Source organism: Microchirus variegatus (genome assembly GCF_963457635.1).
Source record: "Microchirus variegatus genome assembly, chromosome: 2".
In the NCBI taxonomy this organism is placed as follows: Eukaryota; Metazoa; Chordata; class Actinopteri; order Pleuronectiformes; family Soleidae; genus Microchirus; species Microchirus variegatus.
In genome coordinates this window covers 38,631,878-38,651,556 of record NC_139803.1, presented here as the reverse complement: position 1 = coordinate 38,651,556, position 19,679 = coordinate 38,631,878, and the positions used below count along the sequence as shown (strand labels likewise).

Here is a 19,679-nt window from a genome sequence, read left to right as displayed (position 1 = left end):
TAAACGGGCTTTTCATTGTACATCAGATCCACCTGCTAACTACAAACTGTCTCCACTTCCAATGTTCCAGGACCCTCCAGATTTACATATTAAACAGTGGCAGTGCTGTGCCGGCTGTCTGGCCCACTCCCTCAATCATCAGGCCAGATGTGCAGCTAATTGTCATGGCAAGCATCGCATCTAAGCCCCCACACGTCCCCCCCCCGCCGTGACAGCCTCCAGCATGGAGAGATTTATGAAGCATGTGTCCGCGTGTGCATGTTTGTGTGTGTACATGATGTTTCCGAGCGTGAAAACATCGCTTCCTGCTCCCCGCTCTGAACCCTCCAAACCCCAACAGAGAGGAAAACTGCGGAGTGCGACGCTGTGAGCGACCCCTGTTTTCCCTCATTTTAAAGCCGAGGAGCAACTTGCGAGTATTGAGATTTTATATGACACATATTATACCCTATTTCTCCAAGTTAACCTAGTTCCCTGGTGTGCTAATGTACATGTCTGTGACATGCTTTGGTCAAAATACCTTAAGGATGAAGCACCATAGCAGTTCGATCACCCTGCCAAAACAGTTCAGAATGCTCTCTTTTAAGTGCCTGTCTCTTTAAATTCAAATGAGACACATGAAACTACATCAGCATCACTGAGGCTCCAGCAGCTAACAGCAGTTAGCATTTGGAAAAGCCACCAATTCCCGACTGCCATCATATATAAAATGTAAATCCTCTGAGGCTGGAAGTTTGTGTAGAACTCTGTGCTGCAACCAAGAATAGAACACTTAGCCGACTTCCGCTCTTCCTGATACTATTGCCCTCGCCTGCACGCTCGCGTTTTTTAGTCTCACAATGTCTCATTGTGACGTAGCAATGAGTGTGAAGTCAACATCGCGTGTTTTGTCTCCAGTACCTGGACTGAGGCGGACCACAAAAACATGAGTGAGTCATCTTTTTTCACACTTTGCCTACTCATAGCGCCTCCAGAGTCTCAAATATAGGTATTAAAAAGTAGATTTTGCATAATATGACTCCTTTAAGTCTATCTATGTGGACTGAAGGAAGTAGAGTGATGAACCACAAATCTGTAAAGCCGGTGGGGGGCACTGGAGCTTCTTAGGAGGCACTACATGGCCCACTGTCTGACCCAGGAAAGGCCCCACTGTTCTGTCTCTTGTTAAAGCAGCAGGCGGATTCCTCATAATATCTCCTGGAAGTCCTCCTCTTCTCTGTGAAACTGGCATCAGTGAGTGCCCAGGTCATCCCTCCTGGGGGGGGTTGCAGTGTGTATGCCTGCACAAATATATATATATATATACGTGACAGAGTGAGGATAGAGAGGAATCTCTGGTGATGATAATACATCTGCTGCGTTCAGAAACGCTGCTTTTGATCAAGTGGATCCAGAGAAAGGCCCCCGCGCTCCGAAACATCTGCCTCGCGACGACGACGACGAGTGTAAACAGATCTGTGAATGATTGCTGTTCATCCATCAGGGAAATGGTTTCTTCTACCTCAGCTAGTGCCTTATTCTAATTACTGGGACTGTCAGCTGTGATAACTACGCCCTATCTATCACACGCGTATGGATCGCGCCGCGGCCGACTGGGCAAAGATTGCATCGCAATGCAAACCAGTGAACAGGTGATGTAAGCAAGATGAGGAGGAGAAGCTCCATTTGTCAACACAGATGACGGTGGACCTGCCCTCGCTTCCATATATCGCGCTACAGTAGCGATAATATGAATTATAGAACAGGATTTTTTTTTTTTTTTTTTTATGTTACACCCCACAAATGTCTTACACGTGAGTCAACAGCAGTAAAGTACACACTGACATTCAACCTGGTCACCAAGGAGGGAGCTTAAGCTCAGCTAAGTGGCTGGGAAAAGATCATTTTCATATGTGTATTAATCAAACAGACATATGGGTTCAGCTAATTGCTCTGGGAAGACATCCAACTAACAAGACTCCCCCTACCCCCCCCACCACCACCCCTCTAGTTGGCCCAGCTTTTTGCTCTGGAGATGAACAGCTTGACGGCTACTGCCCCTGTCTCAGTGGAGTGGGAGGGATCCTTCCGCATGGATGGTAGTCAAGAGTTGTGAGTGACTTCTCGTGGATCTCCGCTGCTTTAAATATCTGCTGGAAAACGTCAGTCCCACATCTCAACATCACCGTATCCTGCTCTGTAATAATGTGTTTCCCTTGTTTGGTAACTTCCTAAAAACACTGGTTCCTACCTTCGTTATATACCAATGTAGTGAACGATTGTACCCACTCGCTCTCAGCCTCCTGGATATAAGAGTGTACTTATTCAGCACATCAATCTGGAGCCTGACTCGAAGGTGCGAGTGCTGACTCAGCGGAAAAAAAAGAAGTGAAGGAGGGAAACAGATATAATAAAAGAATTCTAGAGACTGAGACAGGAAATGAGCACATAGCATAAGAAAAACCGCTGCACACAAGACGTAGCTAGAATATTAATTCAGTTTGGGAATTTAGAATTTTTCAAAAAAGAGCTGAAAATACTTTTTTTTTTTGATGTCCTGCGTTTGTCTGCCTGATTAAGTCTAAGCTCAAGGCTTATTTGCTAGAGAATACCTTTGCTTGTCTTTGTTTTTCGGCACAAATTTAGGACTGAGTTCCTCGCCGTGAAAAACTTGTAAGGTAGTTCCAAACAGAGTGAGACTTAAAACAAAAACAACGTGGTTGCAAACTAAATGACTGTAGGCTGTTGCTGATTCTTGCATGTGCTTGTCTCAAATCCAACCGGATGAATGTGAGAAAACCTGAGTCCCAGCGGTGGCAGCCACTGAATGAATGATGAGCTTCCTTCTCCTCCTAAATTGTGCGGGAAAACCACGGTGACACCAATCCTTCAATCACTGATCAGAGATCCCCTCCCTTGTGGATATCAGTGAAAATCAAAGAGTCAGAGAAGTGACTTGGTTCCTGACTTCGCAGAGTATTCTTAGTCTGACATACTTCTGCACAAAAGAAACTATCTCCTGTCTCCTCAGGTCTTGCCTCTCACAGCTCACACGAATGCGAGCAAACGGAAACAAAAGCCTTTGTTTTTGTTTGTTTTGTTTCTTTCGCCGAGATTATTTGCATTTTCATTTCTCGTGTATTTTCTTCAAACTGACCCCTCCCACAAGGAAGAGTGAGACACCGAATGGCGGCGGACTTAAAGGCAAGTGAGACGTCTTTCACCAAAGCCCCTTCTCTTTCATCTTTGATCAAATCAGGAGCCGACTCTGACACAATGGAGATGCAAACAACACACGGGAGGATCGTCGATGACAGACAATAAGTACATGTTCTTGAAGAGGGTGGGAAAAGGAGGATTGTGCGACTAGAAAGCTTTAAGCTGCTGATATCTTAATACTGTAATGCATCATGTGTGCATTGAAATAAAAGCCAAAGAGGAGGGGAATAAATCATGGCATTAATTAAATTCCACAACTGTCTTTTACCTCACTTTTACTCCATAAAATCCAACCAAAAAACAGATTTACCAAGGCCAAGGGAATCCTACTGCAGCACATGAGCGATGCGGCAGTGAACATCCACAAGATGGTCTCAGTGACAGGTTTGCACGGACCTCGCGGGCCCATCTTGTCCTGCTCACTGCTGCTCGTCCGACAACAGGATTTCATCTCCACGGGAAAAAAAGCGGGAGGAAGACAGGGCAGTTGACTGCTCAGTGAGCTGAGACCTCAGTCGCCCGTATCGGCGGCGATGGATTACTGATGAAACTGCTCCTCCACTCGTAGAGCAGAAGCAAAAAAAAAATGGTGAAATGCTAAAATGTAAGGGATAAAAAGGATTTTTTTGAATTTCACTCTTGGAAGTAAAAGTCTGTTCTTTATGACATGAGTTATAGCGGCAACATGACACTGGAACCACCAAGTTGAGAGATTCTGGGGAGCAAAGTCATCAAAAAGTGAGTCGACTGAGAGAGAGATATCATAAGCGGTCAGATGATCAGACAAGCAGCACTGAGCAGCTTTTCTGTCCGATAGTGCTCTCGTATCATATCGTAACGGAATAGCTGCTGGAGATGAGAAAAGACGACTTACTGTGCAAGTTTGCCAAGTCGCCAGACTTTTCAGAACTGTACTAAAAAAAACAACTATATTATAAAACTGTAGCACGAGTGTTCGGGTTCAAATGGGGATTTTCGAGATTATTGACCTCCAATTTACCTATTTAATATTCCGTGACTTTTATTGCTGCCTTGTAAAGCACTTTGTATGGATTCTAAAAGTGCTCCATCAATAAAGATTATGATTTTTTTGTTGGCATAAAGTGGCATTTCTATTCATCCGTGTAATTCATTTACTAGGTCAGGAGGCAGGGAGAAGCCACAGCAGTGAAACCGGTGGTTTGTTTCATTGGCGTGGGGAGACGTGAAGTGCTGTTCACTTCATTCTGAGGTATTAACTTCGACTTGTTATTTAGTTTTGATTGTCTCCGGTGGTTTTAACAGCTTGGCTGCATCGTTTTAAACTGTGCGCCGACGTCAATGGTGTTTCCCAAAATGAGAAATGCAGAATTCTCTCTCCACAAGACACAGAAATGAGTTGTTAACTGCTCACGTTGACTACTTATGTATGGACTCTCCTCGCACATACACTACCATTCAAAAGTTTGGGGTCAACTATATATATTTTTTTGTGCGTTTCCATTAAAAGTCACACTTTTATTCATCAAAAGAGTTGCAAAATGAATGGAAAATATAGTCCAGACATTGATAAGATAAAAAAATAATGATTTTTAGAACTGTTTTCAGTTGTACTAACAATCGGACAAGGGTTTTCTAATCATCCAATAGCCTTCTAATGCAATTAACAAACAATGTACCATTAGAACACTGGAAATGGGCCTCGTTTACCACATTAACAATCTATAGAGTGTATTTCTGATTCATTTAATGTTCTACTCTAAAAAACATGTTTTTCCTTCAAAAATAAGGACATTTCTAAATGACCCCAAACTTTTGAATGGTCATGCACTCCCCCCCAAACCTTCTCCATCCAGTTCCCTGGAGTGTTTTACACTGACTTTATCCTCAGAGCAACCTCAGTGACCCAGACATGCAATCAAGCACCAAACTGAGTAAATGGAGAACACAGCCGCTGCCCTGTTCCTGTTCCAGGTCACTATCACTCGTTCTTCTTTAGCGGATGCTGTGTGGAATTTACCTCGATACCGAACACAGGCTATTGCATTTATTAATAGCTCTTTCATTCCACAAAAAGAACTGTCGTTTATTAAAAGAAAAAAAAAAAGAGTGTTCTCCTCTTATCTTTGCTCTACACTTGTCGCTTTTTAAGAGCCTCCCTCTCAGTTTTATGCTGACAGCTCCAGACATTTATTCTTGGTGGTGTTCATTTTCAGCAAAAACAAAACAAAAGACCTGAATAATGGAGTGTTTCTTCCCTTTGCCTGTCAACAGCAGGATGTGAGAAGACTTAAATAAAGTTAAGAATGGATGCCTTCATCATTTATGCCTTAAAGCACATCACCAAAGCCTGACATGAACGCTCGGCATAAAGACACAGATGTAAAGTCATTTTATTTGTCTTCCTTGGACACTTTTCTACATTTCATCTTTTGTCCATCACTCTGTTCGTCTTTCTCTCCTGTTCTGCTTTCAGCGCCTCCCTCCCTTATGTTTGACTATTTTTCAAGGTAGTTACATCCCCCTGCAAGGCAGTCGGCGAGTATACCGAGATAAGAGCGAGAGAACGCTCAGCAACAGTGTTTGGGCTTTAAGCTGACCATCATTTTCAGAAAGAGGTGGAAAAAGTTCAAAGACAGAAAGTTGAATGACTCAGCACTGAAAAGTTGACTCTTCCACTGCAGCACAGCATTCCAAAAGTTCTAGATTATTGTTTTCTTTTCCCGGGGAAAGTGGGGCAACGGTGATGTAGGATGCTCATTTTGTGTTTAATTGAGATATTAAAGGGACGGGGGCACAGATTCGGAGTGGTTTACAATCAATAGGAGTCATAAGCTTCATTAATTCAGTACAGAAAGTCAATAGACAAACTTTCATGGAAAGGGCAAGGATAAGTTATGAATATGAAGAGGTAAGGGGCAGCCAAAGTACAAAAAGTATGAGATAACGCTGACGGACAGCTTTCACTGATACTTAAGTCACAGGAAATGAGGATAGTTTGCATACGAGCGCTGATGTGTGTTTGTTTAAGGACGACATATCCACTCTGAAATCCGCTAATCGTGGAAGTGAAAACATTTTTTAATGAGACTGTTCAGAACGCCGCAGACACCTGTGCGCTCAAACAGAAAATGAGTGTATTAGTCACAGAGAATAGTTAACAGTGGTAGCAGCAGGAGAAAAAGTAGGTGTCGATGAATCAGAATGCAAATGAAGGCATCGTTTCAAATGAGTAATGCTGGGTTTTGTGTTAGCCAGGTGCTTATTGCAGCAGAGAAGGTTGGCCAAGGCTACAGTACATCCAACAGGAGGTGCAGCAGTGAGAGGACCTCACAGTGGCTGTATCTCATGTATGGTCTGTCATCGTTTCTTTTTTTTTTGTCTGTCTGTCTTCTGGATCTGGCTCGAGTGGAAGGCTACTTAGCTGGGCTCCTGAAACATTAACATAATGGAGAGAGATCAGTGGAACCAGATCGGTGGGGTTCGGGAAAGGTCCCAAGATACCGCAATTTAGAATCTGGCAACCCACCTGGCAACCACCTGGTACTCCCAACAAAACTATATCTCATGTAGACAAGTAAAGTTCACTTTTGCTCCTCCAGTCTCATTTTCACAATGGCACACGGGCGCTACAACAGGACACAAAGCGGCAAACGACAAATTTATCGCTGTAATGTTTCGGTGTATCAGACCTTCAAAACGACAACAGCGTTGCATCGTATTAGACTGGAGGCCTGCACAGTGCTGGATTAAAACTGAGGAGCCAACAATGAATACACTACGTTTGAGAGCTATTGGAAGACGGGAGATTGCAGACAATTACAAGAAAGAATAGGAACAGAGTAGTTTTGCCTTCCCAGGTGATTATTAAAGGCAGGACGGAAACCATACAGACAGCCCTGCTCTCTTGGACCCTAATAGCTTATTGATCTGGTAAGCCCATCAACCACTTTGCTCTCACAGGATACATGGCCAGTGTGAGCTGATAGTACAGTGACCTACAGGCACTGAAGATAGTTTTTGAGGCCACCTTGTTAACACGATGATTATTCTTTATGGACTTAACCGTTTGTTTTAGTGTTACAATCGGTGAAGACAAAGCAGCACGAAAACCCCGCCGACTCGCCTCAGGCTACGCGACTTTATTTACAAGTAAATCTTTAAAAAATAACGCCTTTAAAACAACCCAAGTTGAACAGTGAGTGATGGTTTGCATTTGTTTATGTGTAAATATGAGCAATAATTAAATGCAAACCACCAAACTAGCAGCCGAGACGCCGAATCGACCTTTACTGCACTTGCAGGGCGAGTGGTTTGAGGCACGAGTTGCTGGCCGCAAGTCAAAGTGCCCTTAAGCAAACCACTAAACCTCAGAATGCTCGTGTAACATACACAGTGTGATATAAAGCTTCCTTTCTGTGGACTTGCTATTCAAAACAAAATAAATACGTTTTCACTTCCTGCGCGGATCAGCTGATGTACGCGTAACAACACATTGCATTTTCAGTCATCAGTTCATCAGCGAAACTGTCTCTCTGTTATTACGCATTTTTAATTACATCAATTTCGCGACATCAGTCGTTTAACGTCAGATCAGGTTCTTTTTGATCACGACTGCTGCTGAGGTTGAGTGGTTGGGTACACTTAGGGCATTATGCACTTGAAATACTTCAATCCGTTGGGGGTGAAGCAGGACTTAGTGACAGCGTGTGATTTAGCGTGATAAATAAATGGCCGTCTAATAGACCACTTACATTTAGATCTGACACATTAACAAAGCCACAGAGTGAACTGAAGCTCGCCGCACACACTTCAGGCAGCGCCGAGCCAGTTCGCCAATCCACGCTCTGCCTTAGAAATCAAGACAAATGAGCAAACAGGTGCCAGCGGAGGCACTGCTTTTTTTTGTGTGTGTGCTCTGATTCAGACCTCTCGCGCAGTGATTAAAGCCATGTTGCAATTTGCCCTCGACAAGCGTCACCGGTCAAACTAATGGATCTTTTGGAAGTTTTGTTTTGAAGGAAGTCTACCGATCCTAGTCAAATCCCCCCTTGTCCGTCTGAAGTTATCCGACGACGAGGACACCTCCAAAAAATGCAATCTGCACCCACTCTGCTCACACGCCGCCACTCCTCCACCCGCAGGGACGATTAATTAGAGATGTGAAAGGGGAGGATTAATCAATACGCTGTCATCTTCCTGGTGGCTGAGGAGAGAGACCCTGCCAAACCCACCAGGACTTGATCTCATTACTGATGATGGCCCACGCTCCCCTTTGTGAGGCAGCTGCATTCATCAAAGCAATGCCTCCCCTTTCCCCCCCCCCCCTCAATTGTTCTCTACTCTTCATCCCTCCATCTCGCCCGGCATGCTCGGCTTTTCCTCCCCTGACAAGATGAAGGAGAGTAGGCTGGAGGAGTGACACCCATTTTAGAAAGGACATGTTGTCGGGGGTTATAAATAATACAACAAAAAACAACAACGACCGAGATGTGCAAAAGGGTATAATGTGGTGGACTGCTCTTGTAAACTGTGACTGCACACGTCTACTGCCTTTACTGTAAGAGAATATAAAGGTGTCCTTGAGCAGTGGATGCAAGTGACAGCAAGTTGGGAGCGGAGCCGTACAGTGTGGCCAACGTTCACGCACCCATCCCTCTGTGTTTGTGTGTCTATGTTTCTGAGGGTGAGTAGTGGAGGATAAAAGCCTCTGCCTTTTCTCTGACAGTTTTATCCACATCACCATCTGCCTTTATCTGACGCCAGCATTCTCAGCTCCTCACCGCACTCTGAAAGCCCTACGCCCTCCCTCCTCCCTCCCCTCCATGTTCACTTTCGACACTCGTCTTATCCCATGCTGCCGTTGCACGTCAGATCGCATTTTCGAGCCATAATTAAGCAGTTGCTGGCACGGAACCCCTTGACAGATAACCTGTGGTTGTTGGGGAAATGAAAATGAAGGAAGGCCTGGAAAAGTGAGTTTCTGATTCGCAGGCAGTGAGAGGAGAGGGAGATCATCGTTGACATTAGCATGATGATGTTAAAGCTCACATTGAGTGGTCCTGTTGCACATATATGTTAGTTTTGGAGGTCTACTTACATACATTAACTTGTTTTTATGGTCAAAAACCTCCTAGTTGCTGTAAACGAGCCGATAGAAATCTCTCCTCACTGACGCTCTCCTCAGCCGCGGTGTTTGAGACTGAAATCTCACACCCAGAAGACAGAGTGTGTTGTGATTGGCCACCCAGTGTAGGGCCTTCCCAACTGTCTTGTGATTGGCCAATACCCGGAAGTGACATAATTAGCACACCAGCTCTCAGAAGCGCAGCTCCCCCCTCTGGAACGGTGGATGCACTGCTACTCATTATCAAAACATTGTTTTAACAGTGTTTTAAAATAGCTTTTTCACGACTCCCCGCCGCAGTCCCTTTTACGACTTTGAACCGGAGTCAGACCCAGAGTCAGAAGACACTGTCGCTCGTGAAACACCTCCACAACGGACATTATTCTTCTTCTGCGGTTCAATGTACGCAACCAGATGTGCCCGGACTAGGGATGCAGGCCACAAAAAAGCATGTGTGCCATAACATGAACACTAAGGGTGTTTTCCTGCCATCTCTATTCCATCCTCAGTAAATCTGTCGCATGCCGGGAGAGGGGTAAAGTTTGGGTCAAGAGGAGAAAATACAGCCGTGTCCCTTTTGCTAACTGCCTAATTCCCTCGCTCTCTGTCCCCGCGCAGAGTCGATGGCTGCGGTGAAGGATGGCTCCCTAATTCGTAATCAGAGACAGCTCTTACTCAACGCTATGAGGCGGGTCCCGACAGCCAAGTGATGGAGCTATCCGAGAAGGCCCAGTGCAGCGCGCCGTGCACCGGCCCATAACTGCAGATGAGACACTTCCCGCCGAGCAACAGCGCGACAACTTGCCAGCCGTAAATGTAATGACTGTCAAAGGTGAGCGGTGCCTGTGAGAGCAGCAATAAATACAAACAGTCACCTCCCCCCACCCAAAAAAAATGCACAAAAAAGACCGGTTTAAAAGATACAGTTAAACCACTGCCACTGGTTTATGAGCGGCTCATGAAAGGAACGACTCGGCTACTTGTTGCTTTCTTCAATAATGACTCATCTCTGTGCACATAACACCAGCCTGATGTGCTGCTCTGCTCCTGTGCCTTTATTGCTTTGAGATAAAATTGCTTCTTAAAAGACTTAAAAGAACTAACAAAACACCGCTTTTCACTTCTGAAATGATGAAAGAGCCCGCAGGTAATTTCTATTAATTCCCCGATGAGTCATAAAGCAGTCACAGAAGTTTTTAAACAAGATATTAACTATTTTCTTTTTAGGGACCCTTGGATGAGGAATGCAAAGGGTCTTCAGAGTGAGTTTAGCTCAGTGTCTTTGTTGGAGGTTTGTGTGCTGACTGCAGTGACAGCAGAGCATGCAGTTGGGAGAAGGACGCGGCGTTTCTTCCAATGCCAAGTTTTCAAACTGCAGATGTTTGTGTGCAGCAACAGCCTCACACTGAGTCAGCATAGGTGTACTTTTGTTTCCCCCACCAGATCTGTCATTCGAGTCATTTATCACACTTTTGGTCGACTCTGTCGTGATACTGATTCAAAAGTCATTGTAAACCTGTTCTGGAAATTTCATTTTATCACGGCAAATATAAAACTGTAAGTGGACATTTATGGCTGGACTCATCAATCTTAGACCAGAAATAAGTTTTGAAATGAACGAACTGAAAGCACTACGTAAACGAAAGAAATCTTCGAAATAATCTTTTTCGGACTTGCTTTCAAGGTCCTGCAAGGGCACTTTTTTTCCCGAGCAGCCATGGAAGAGAGGCCCGGCTATCAGTTTGCTTCCATATCTGTCTGTACTTTTCATTTCCTGAATCTCACACCCCAGGCCTGATGGTGAAAATCTCATGATGATTGGTAAAAATTATATCCTGACCCTTGAAATGGCCATTTCAAAAGTGCGGGACTTACATTCTGTGAAAGGCATCAACAAGACTGGGCCACCTCTTTTCGGACGCTGACTATAAAGATAACACCTGTGTCTGTTCCTGTTTAATTCATGGAAACAAAAGTACTTTAAGTGTTGCGGTGAATTCAGTTAAGCACATTTTGAAGGTTAACGTCTGGATGCTGCTTTGTTAGGTGACTGATATAACAGGGTGATGGAGCTTTCAGATAAGAACTCTGACTTTGGTCGATAAATGTATCTTGCTCAGGTAATGCAATTGTGCTTGTTTTAATAGTTGCTGTTCTCAAATGACACAGGAATAAGTAGATTGGATTGGCACGGTTGGATAGAAAATTGTCATATTGGATACAAAAAAAAAGACTTTTTAACTATACACTGGGTGTTACATCTTAGCTAATGAACCTTTCATGTGCTCATCTGAGCACACAGTAAATGGCGACTGGACTTATGAAGTGCTCTTGCAAACGTTTCGCCATTTATCCACGAGGCTTAATTATTTCTATGGACTCTTGGGGAATTGTTTGGTACTTCACTTCCCTGAGTGATGAAATAAAGAAGAAGTCCCCCACCAGTCTGCTGCACCAAGAGAATACTTAATATCACACAGCAAAACTACTTTTATTTATTTACCATGCCATGACCTGGGACGACTGAGCATCTTTATAGACGTAGGATCAACGCTGCACTGCAACAGCACTTTGCACAGTCATGTTTGGCCCTGCTCGTCGATGACTCATTCCTATGGCATTTTCCGGATAATGAATTTCAGAGCCTTTTTTTTTTTTCCATTTAAAACTCTCAAAATGTCAGCAAGGAAAGTTCGCAGCACTCTCAGACACACCCACGGTAAATAATTAGGCGAGTGCGAGGAACAAGGTCTTGCGAGGATATGGCGGCGTGTCCTTTTTAAACGCAGTCACGCTCTGCAGATTCAACAGAAGCACCTTATACAACAACCTCAGCGCCCGATGATGGCACGTCAGGAAGATGTAGGGAGTGATGTGCTGCGCTGTGTCAGGTAATGGACTGGGGGTGGTGGTGGTGGAGGAGGAGGATGACGACTGGTTAGGGACAGAGCTTGTGAAATATAAGTTAGGCTGCACTATAACATCCCTGCTGATGTGCTCATATCAGCTTGTTCTGACTTTAAGTGCATGTATTAGTCTTGTCATACACTGGTTGCCTTGTCCGTGATGATGCCTCATTCACGTGGAGCTAACATCTAAGCTAACAGGCAAGTCTGCAGATTGGCTTGCTTGTATCTGCCATTTTCAGAGCAGAAAAAACCTAACACAACATCAGTGTCTTTTTCTCTTGATGGGCTAAGGCGGCAGTTAAAGTGGATCTAAGAAAAAGCTGCACTCACACTGGACCACATGGTAATTACTTCACATGGTGTGATGCACTTCTAGTCTGACTTTTCCGCCCTCAAGTTCAAATAGATATCCGGATTTTGGGGGGAAACGGTGACAGCCCTAATGATCACTCTCATGTTGTTGTTTTTTTGTCTTACTTTTTTCTCCAGTACACTACTGTTCAAAGGTTTGGGGTCACTTAGAAATGTCCTTATTTTTGAAGGAAAAGCTCTTTTTTTCAGTGAATATAACATGAAATGAAACAGAAATACACTCTATACATTGTTAATGTGGTAAACGACGATTCTAGCTGCAAATGTCTGGTTTTTAATGGAATATTTACATTAGTGTATAGAGGCCCATTTCAAGCAAACATCTCTCCAGTGTTCTACATTGTGTTTGCTAATTGCGTTAGAAGGCTATTGGATGATTAGAAAACCCTTGAAAACCCTTGTGCAATCACGTTACCACAGCGGAAAATAGTTTTGCTGGTTATTTGACGAAGGGCAAAATTATTATTTTGAATAAAAATCGTTATTTCTAATCTTGTCACTCTTTTGATGAATAAAAGTGTGAAATTTCATGGAAAACACCAACAAATTGTATAGGGGACCCCAAACTTTTGAACGGTAGTGTATATCCACCTCCAAATACTGGAAGCCTTTGATATATGAATTTCTGTGAAAGTCCATGGCACCTGGAATAACCCTGCGACAAAGACCCAGGTTTTTAACCTCGAGGGCCACCATCACCACCACTCGTCACTGTTTGAACTTAGCGCTATTTCATAGTTCGATTGGGTCTGTGAGCCCCCCCCCCCCATCAGTTGGAATGATACAGGGCCACGACGGTTGCATTTTCAGGTCTAATTTGCCTGTACTTCTCACCTCAAAGAGAGACGGGCATAATTAACAGGACCCAAACACCCACCACAGGCTGAACAGAGTCATTAAGGGGTGCGACACGGGAGGAATGGCAGCAAATGAAATGTAATTGCAATGGGAGCAGAGGAGCTGGGCTGGAGTATTTGTGTGTGTGTGAGAGAGAGAGAGAGAGTCAGTGAGAGAGAGAGATAATGAACAGGCCAGACATGAGGGGCTGAGGGAGTAAATGAACGACACAGAAGTTAGATAGAGACTGTGCACTGGAGAGAAGAGCAAGCAAAAGAATAAGATAGGGGACAATGGCTACAGATAACCAGTGAGAAGTTGATAGTCCAGTATCGTCTGAAAACCTAATGAATAAACGTGGACCGAAAAACTCTACAAAGTTGAATGAAAGTTACGACGATTACAAAATAAAGTCTCGCACTATCTTGTGAATCTGCGGGGGGGCATCTGTGGGGTTTCATAATACTGTAACCAGGTGTTGAGATTTATTGCGACATCCTTGAACAGTGGAGGCAAATGGCGCTTTTGTCTGCCGCATTCACAACATTGCAAATTGTATTTAAAAAATTCAACGGTGACGTCTCATTCCAGAAACAGTGTTGTGCTCCTCAGGCTATTTCACAGTACATGCTGTCAACAGTTTCAATGGGGAGCATTTCTAGCACAGTTCCAGGAAAAAAAAACAAAAAACTGAACAAGTCCCTGGCTTATTTTGAGAAATTAAAATGTTTATATAAAGTTCAACGTTGGTGCCGCTAACCTACGTCACCGTCGCCACTACCACTAACCCAGCATCATTTACTGCATTTACAGCTGTAGCCTCTCACCATGACAGTCATTATCGTTATTTCTTGCTGATCCAAGACCATTTCCCCTCCTTACCCTGATCTGTTCCACCCCATCCCTCTCTCTTTCCCATCATGCCTCCCACTGTCCCTCTAAGTGCACAGATCACTGGCAGAGATGTGACCCCGGGGTCAACTGTGTTCCTGTTGCTTCAGGGCATGAGTGGCCCAAACAAATTGGGGTCAGATCACGCAGACACACTCAAGCACACATGCGTGTCGATAAGCGTGACCGAATCTTATGACTACACAGTTTTTTTCCAGCAGCTGTTACAGTAAAAGGCTGCAATCCGTGATCCTTACTTCATGCGGCGATTAATTGAGTGACTCCAGCCACATAATGACTGGGTCAGAGTCACTAGGTGTGGCCCTTCTTGGTTATTAACAGGAATGAAGCACATGAACATGAGGAACATGAGCTTTGATTGTAATATAGTGCAGAAGGAGCACAGGAGGGGTCAGTGAAACAATTAGAGTGCGTGCATGTAAACGCATTTTCCAATGCCCGTCTTAATTGCCATTTAAAATGATCATGAGAGGTGATTTGCAAATGACCTTTAAGCCTAACGTATGAATGTAATCAAAGCAGGGATGAGGCTCATAACAAGTCTGATGGGGGATTAAAGAACAGCCATGCTGTGAGAGACACAGATTCCTCTCACTAACCGTTGTAAATACCATGCTGAAAACATCAACATGCCATTTAAAAACAGTTTCTGAAAACTCAAAGCAGCGTAAACTACTCACTAGTAGGCTACATCTTATCGTAAGTCAATCATTCCCAACATACTGCACTTGCTAAATTGTGCATAGTGCGGGTCCTTGCAGCAGCCGCCCTACCAGCAGGTGGCGCTATGCCCTGGAGTCGGTTTTCATGTGCTTATGCTTTCTGGCCGGGTCTCTTGTTTTGAGGCCACTTCCTGTCTTGTGGCAAAATGGCAGCAAAATACAAAATGGCTGACTCTAATCGATCAATGTATGGCAAAGTGACAGGGCACTTCCTGTTTGTGGCGAATGGTCGAAATTGGCCCACAATTCCAAGTGTTTCCATGGCCATGCCCTTTTGAATATGTGAAACAATCTAGTACAAATTGACAATTTTTTCATTGTTGGTTCAATTAACGTGCTCAGACAACTTTGTTAAGTTACGAAATGTGCAAATCACCAAATTCAAAATGGTCAACTTCCTGTTGAGTTGAGGCCATGGTCCCAATTGACTTTTTTGTTTGACTTGGGCTGTGATATGTTTCCACCAAGTTTTGTGGAATTTGGTGGAACTTACTTTTGGCTTTGTCTGACTGGGTTTCACCTTTGGAGGTGCTACTGAGCCATTTTGCACCACTTTTTTGTATTTGCCTTTGCCAGTTCTGATATGCATGCCAATTTTCGACCATTTTCACTAACATTTACTCCCTCAAAAAGTGTATACAGTAACCCAGGATGGCCAAACACTAGCTCCTGGGAGCACTTTAAGGGACATAACTCCTGTAGGCCACCATACTTTTTCATGTACATTTGGATGCAGAGTGCAGAAAAGGGCATTCCGTTGGTTACAAAATGAAACTTCAGCCCTCGATGTCACTTAATCCTACACACTGATCCTTCAGTGTACGAATACAATAACATCGCAAAGATATTTTTGATATCCTTGTCAAGAAAAATGCACTTATCTTGTGATACCAGGGCACTTAGTGCATATGTCCTTTTACTTCACTCATTCTGCATCAGAATATCACCCTCACAATACAGTCCCATCCATTATATCCTTTATCCATTCATTATCCAGTGAGTCTGTATTCCCCATTGATTCATCTGATGTATATATAGCCTCAGGTAAATTCTCATTTTCAACATCATTTCATCCCACTTCAATATCCCCAAGGAGGTTTCTTACTATGTGCAGCTCCAGGTAGTCTCCCAGTCCCTTGGCGCTCTCTACCCTGACCAGAACAGCTTCCTTCAGCTGCGTGCTGAAGCCCACTGCCAGCCGATCTGCCCGTGTGCTCGGCCGGTCATTGGGTGGCCAGGTATATGTGATGAGGGCTCCGCCTCTGCCGAAGATGTAGGTTGTCCCAGCTGCGGAGAAAAAAAGGGGAAATTATCAATTTTATGACAGTGAAATTAAATAGTAACACAATATTCTTAGAGGTAGGAAAAAGATGGAAAAATATCCATTCCACTTGATCGTTAGGGAAATACCCATACCACTGAAAAGCTACTCCAGGTTTTCCTTGTTACCCACCTACAACAACTCATTGCTCCCTCTCGAAATGCACATCACTCGACTTTTTTAAAACTAATTTATTTCAGTTATCAATACAAACAATGCTCAATCATCCCCATCCTCACTCTTGGTATACTGTAGGCGTTTGAGACAGAGAGTGAGTCAGAGGCAGGGTCAGCGTGTCGGGACAGTGGAGAGAGTTCCGTTCCTGAGGTGAGGGATGAAGGGCGTCGGGCAGTTATGAATAAAATGTGTGGTGCTGGTGGATGGTCTCAGAATTTCACGGAGGTTCATTTATTTGAAAATTGCCAACGACATATTCCACTTGTTGGTGAATCATCACTTTCAAAATGCAAAGCCAAACTTTTGAGTGGATTGTAGTCAAGTGTATAAACTTCATGAAAGCCATTACTGTTTTAAAGGCACTAGTAAAAATACACTGTTGGTGATAAATTGTGTCAATTTCATTTCATTATCGGGTTTAAAAAAGAGGCTGATGACTTTGGACGAGTTGAATGAGGACTTAATATTAAATCTGCCTCTAAATGAGTGATTTAATCGTTTTTGCTTACTTGTGTAGGTAACAGTATGTGTCTAACAATACTATATGATGTCCAAATCCCACGTAAGAGAAAGGCACGCAAGATGAATTCTACTCTGAGTCATTTTGGATAACGTTTAAATATTGTGGAACAGAGATATTTAAAAACACTCCTCACTGCCAGCGTATTGTAGATCTTAATTGTGAATTCATGCTGCCGCTGATGTGCAGTCAATATAAACACCAGCCCTCAACATCAACAAAAGAAATCTCTCAGATCTCCCCGTCAAAGGAACTTTTGCCTCAACTTTCAAAAAAAAAAACATTGAACAATTTCATGTTTGATGTGGAACACAGGAGTAAGAACCAGGATCGCTTCGATAAGCCCCGGCGGTGAATGAGAAATGACAGGCGTTCGCTGTGATTAGCGTAGAGTAATGAAACCTCGCTAAACTGCACATGACGACACTGCGACTCTGTCTTTCCTGTAAGGTGAATACAAACAGATAGGAACACAGGTTCTGTGTTTCTGACGGGTAACTTCAGACCTGTAGACACCCAAAACCGCGTGTTACCGCAAGACCTTAGAAACGTGGATTTCACCGAGCCAATCGGCAGCGATCCAGCTATGTCACAGAAAGCCATCGTGAAATTTGAGCACTCTGCAGAGGCCTGTGACGCTCGAACCTTCAGCGAACAACATGGCCATCCAGCTTAGTCTTCTCCCACAATATATCTCGATATATATATCTCGACTAATGATGGAAAATTGATGAATCAGATGTGTTGGAGCAGGGAAACATCTAAAACAGGGGTCTCAAACTCAAACGATCTGGGGGCCAATGAGGTCAAGAGGAGGCTGGCCAAGAGAACAAAAAGTGGAAAACTGTTCACGATATCACACTTATACTTTATAATCCTATTTATGATGCAAAATTAATGCATTACTATCAAAAACACCAACATTTATTTTAAATTACATAAATAATAGTGTGGACAACTGTAATTAAAATGTATACCAGGTGCCGTTTCGGCTACTGCCATTTGTGGCTCGGGCACAAACAACCGTATTAATATATGTAATTGAATGTTGTATGTGATACATTTAATAATGGGATAATAATGACCAAACTGTCTTAGTATTACCGTTATAAAAAACATTGCTAGCAAACATATATTATATTCTATCACCTCGCTGGCAGCTGTGCCTCAGCTACACACTGTGTTTAAATGACGGTGAAGTCGTGGGCCAAGTTTTCATGATATTAAATGGGGGCCCGTATGTAATCGATTGGGGGGGCCGCCAGTTTGAGACCCCTGATCTAAAACATGCAGTGCAGGGGTCCACGAGGACCAGGATTAGGAGAAACGGTCTCTATCACATTCTAAAAGGATGTTCCTTTCAGTTAATTTGTGTTTCTCTGGTATATTCTCATATATACTCTTTTTGGATTACCACATACGCCAAAGAACCATGATGGACCTTGAGTTTCTACATGGAAATACAATGTAACAAAAGGGGAAAAGTCTTGTTATATATGGATCTATATCCTTTTTCTTTTGTTCAATGAATGCCCTTTAAATGGTTAATTTTGCAGATGTCATTTTGCTTTCCAAGAAAATCTTGAAGACCTCATTTCCGATTGGGCTTGTCTTCTTTGTTTGTGAAAGAAACATATTCCAACTGTGCCTTTTTGCCCTGTCACATATACTGTCAGTCTGGAATATTATGTGTTGAAACTAGAAGTACCAAATATTTGCATCTGAATATGACGAAAATTGCAGCCACATCGAATCTGAGTCTGGGAGAGCTGGAGTCAGACAGCGTGGAAAGCAGAGGCTGCGATGAGTGCGGGCCAACAGGCCATCAAACAGCATCCACGGCAACGAGCCGCACACATTTTTAGTCATCCGAGGGGGAAAAGCAGACTGATAAAGAGTGGGGACATGAGGTCTTACTGCACATTCACTCACTCAGCCACCTGACACTTTCATTATCTAACAATCCACTGGTAACCGTTTGAAAAAGGCTGACACGAAACTCTCCTCTTTCTCACTCTTGCCGTTCCTCCCTTCTTCCTCCTCCTCCTCCTCCTCCTCCTTCCCTCCTTGAGGAGCTAAGCCCCAGCTCGGCTCTTGTTGTTTTCTCTGGGCTGTGTTATTTTAGCGCTGACTAATTATCGCAGCATGGCAAGGAGGGCTATAAAGAGGTTGTGTGCCGGAGGAGAGGTGGAAAAAAAAAAAACAGAGCGGGTGAAGAAAGACAACAGGCTACAGCAGCAGGGAGTGGAGGAGTGTGAATTGTGGATGGTGGAGAGATAAGGAAAGTCCTCTTTTTTCTCTCTTTCCTGTGTTTAATAACAGTAGCATCACAGAGTTTCACACAAGCTGGGCGAGACACAGCAGTGGAGGAAGAAGAGAGAGGATTTTTCTAAAATGGCCGGTAAAAAAGAGGGGAGGGGGAGCCATGTTGTGATGGATGAGAGTGAAGCCATGATGGGAAGAGGAGAGGAGTCTGTGATTGCAATCCTAATCATAGGGCGAGGAGGAGGTTGAGAGATAGAGTAGTAGTACACTTAAAGGTGCATTATATATATTTTACTCATGAATTAGCTGATTGACTACAAGGGGATGGACAGAAGAAGTC

The 19,679-nt window shown here is 43.7% G+C and overlaps 1 protein-coding gene across 1 annotated transcript in view; it reads right to left on the bottom strand.

Moving 5' to 3' along the window:
* nrxn2b (neurexin 2b) overlaps positions 1–19,679 on the bottom strand; it is a gene marked incomplete at its 3' end in the record, with an annotated part of 516,377 nt that overhangs the window by 90,371 nt on the left and 406,327 nt on the right. The window contains exon 16 of the mRNA XM_083910752.1: positions 16,162–16,343. Coding sequence (XP_083766878.1) covers positions 16,162–16,343 — 182 coding nt within the window. The remainder of the gene's footprint in view (positions 1–16,161; positions 16,344–19,679) is intronic.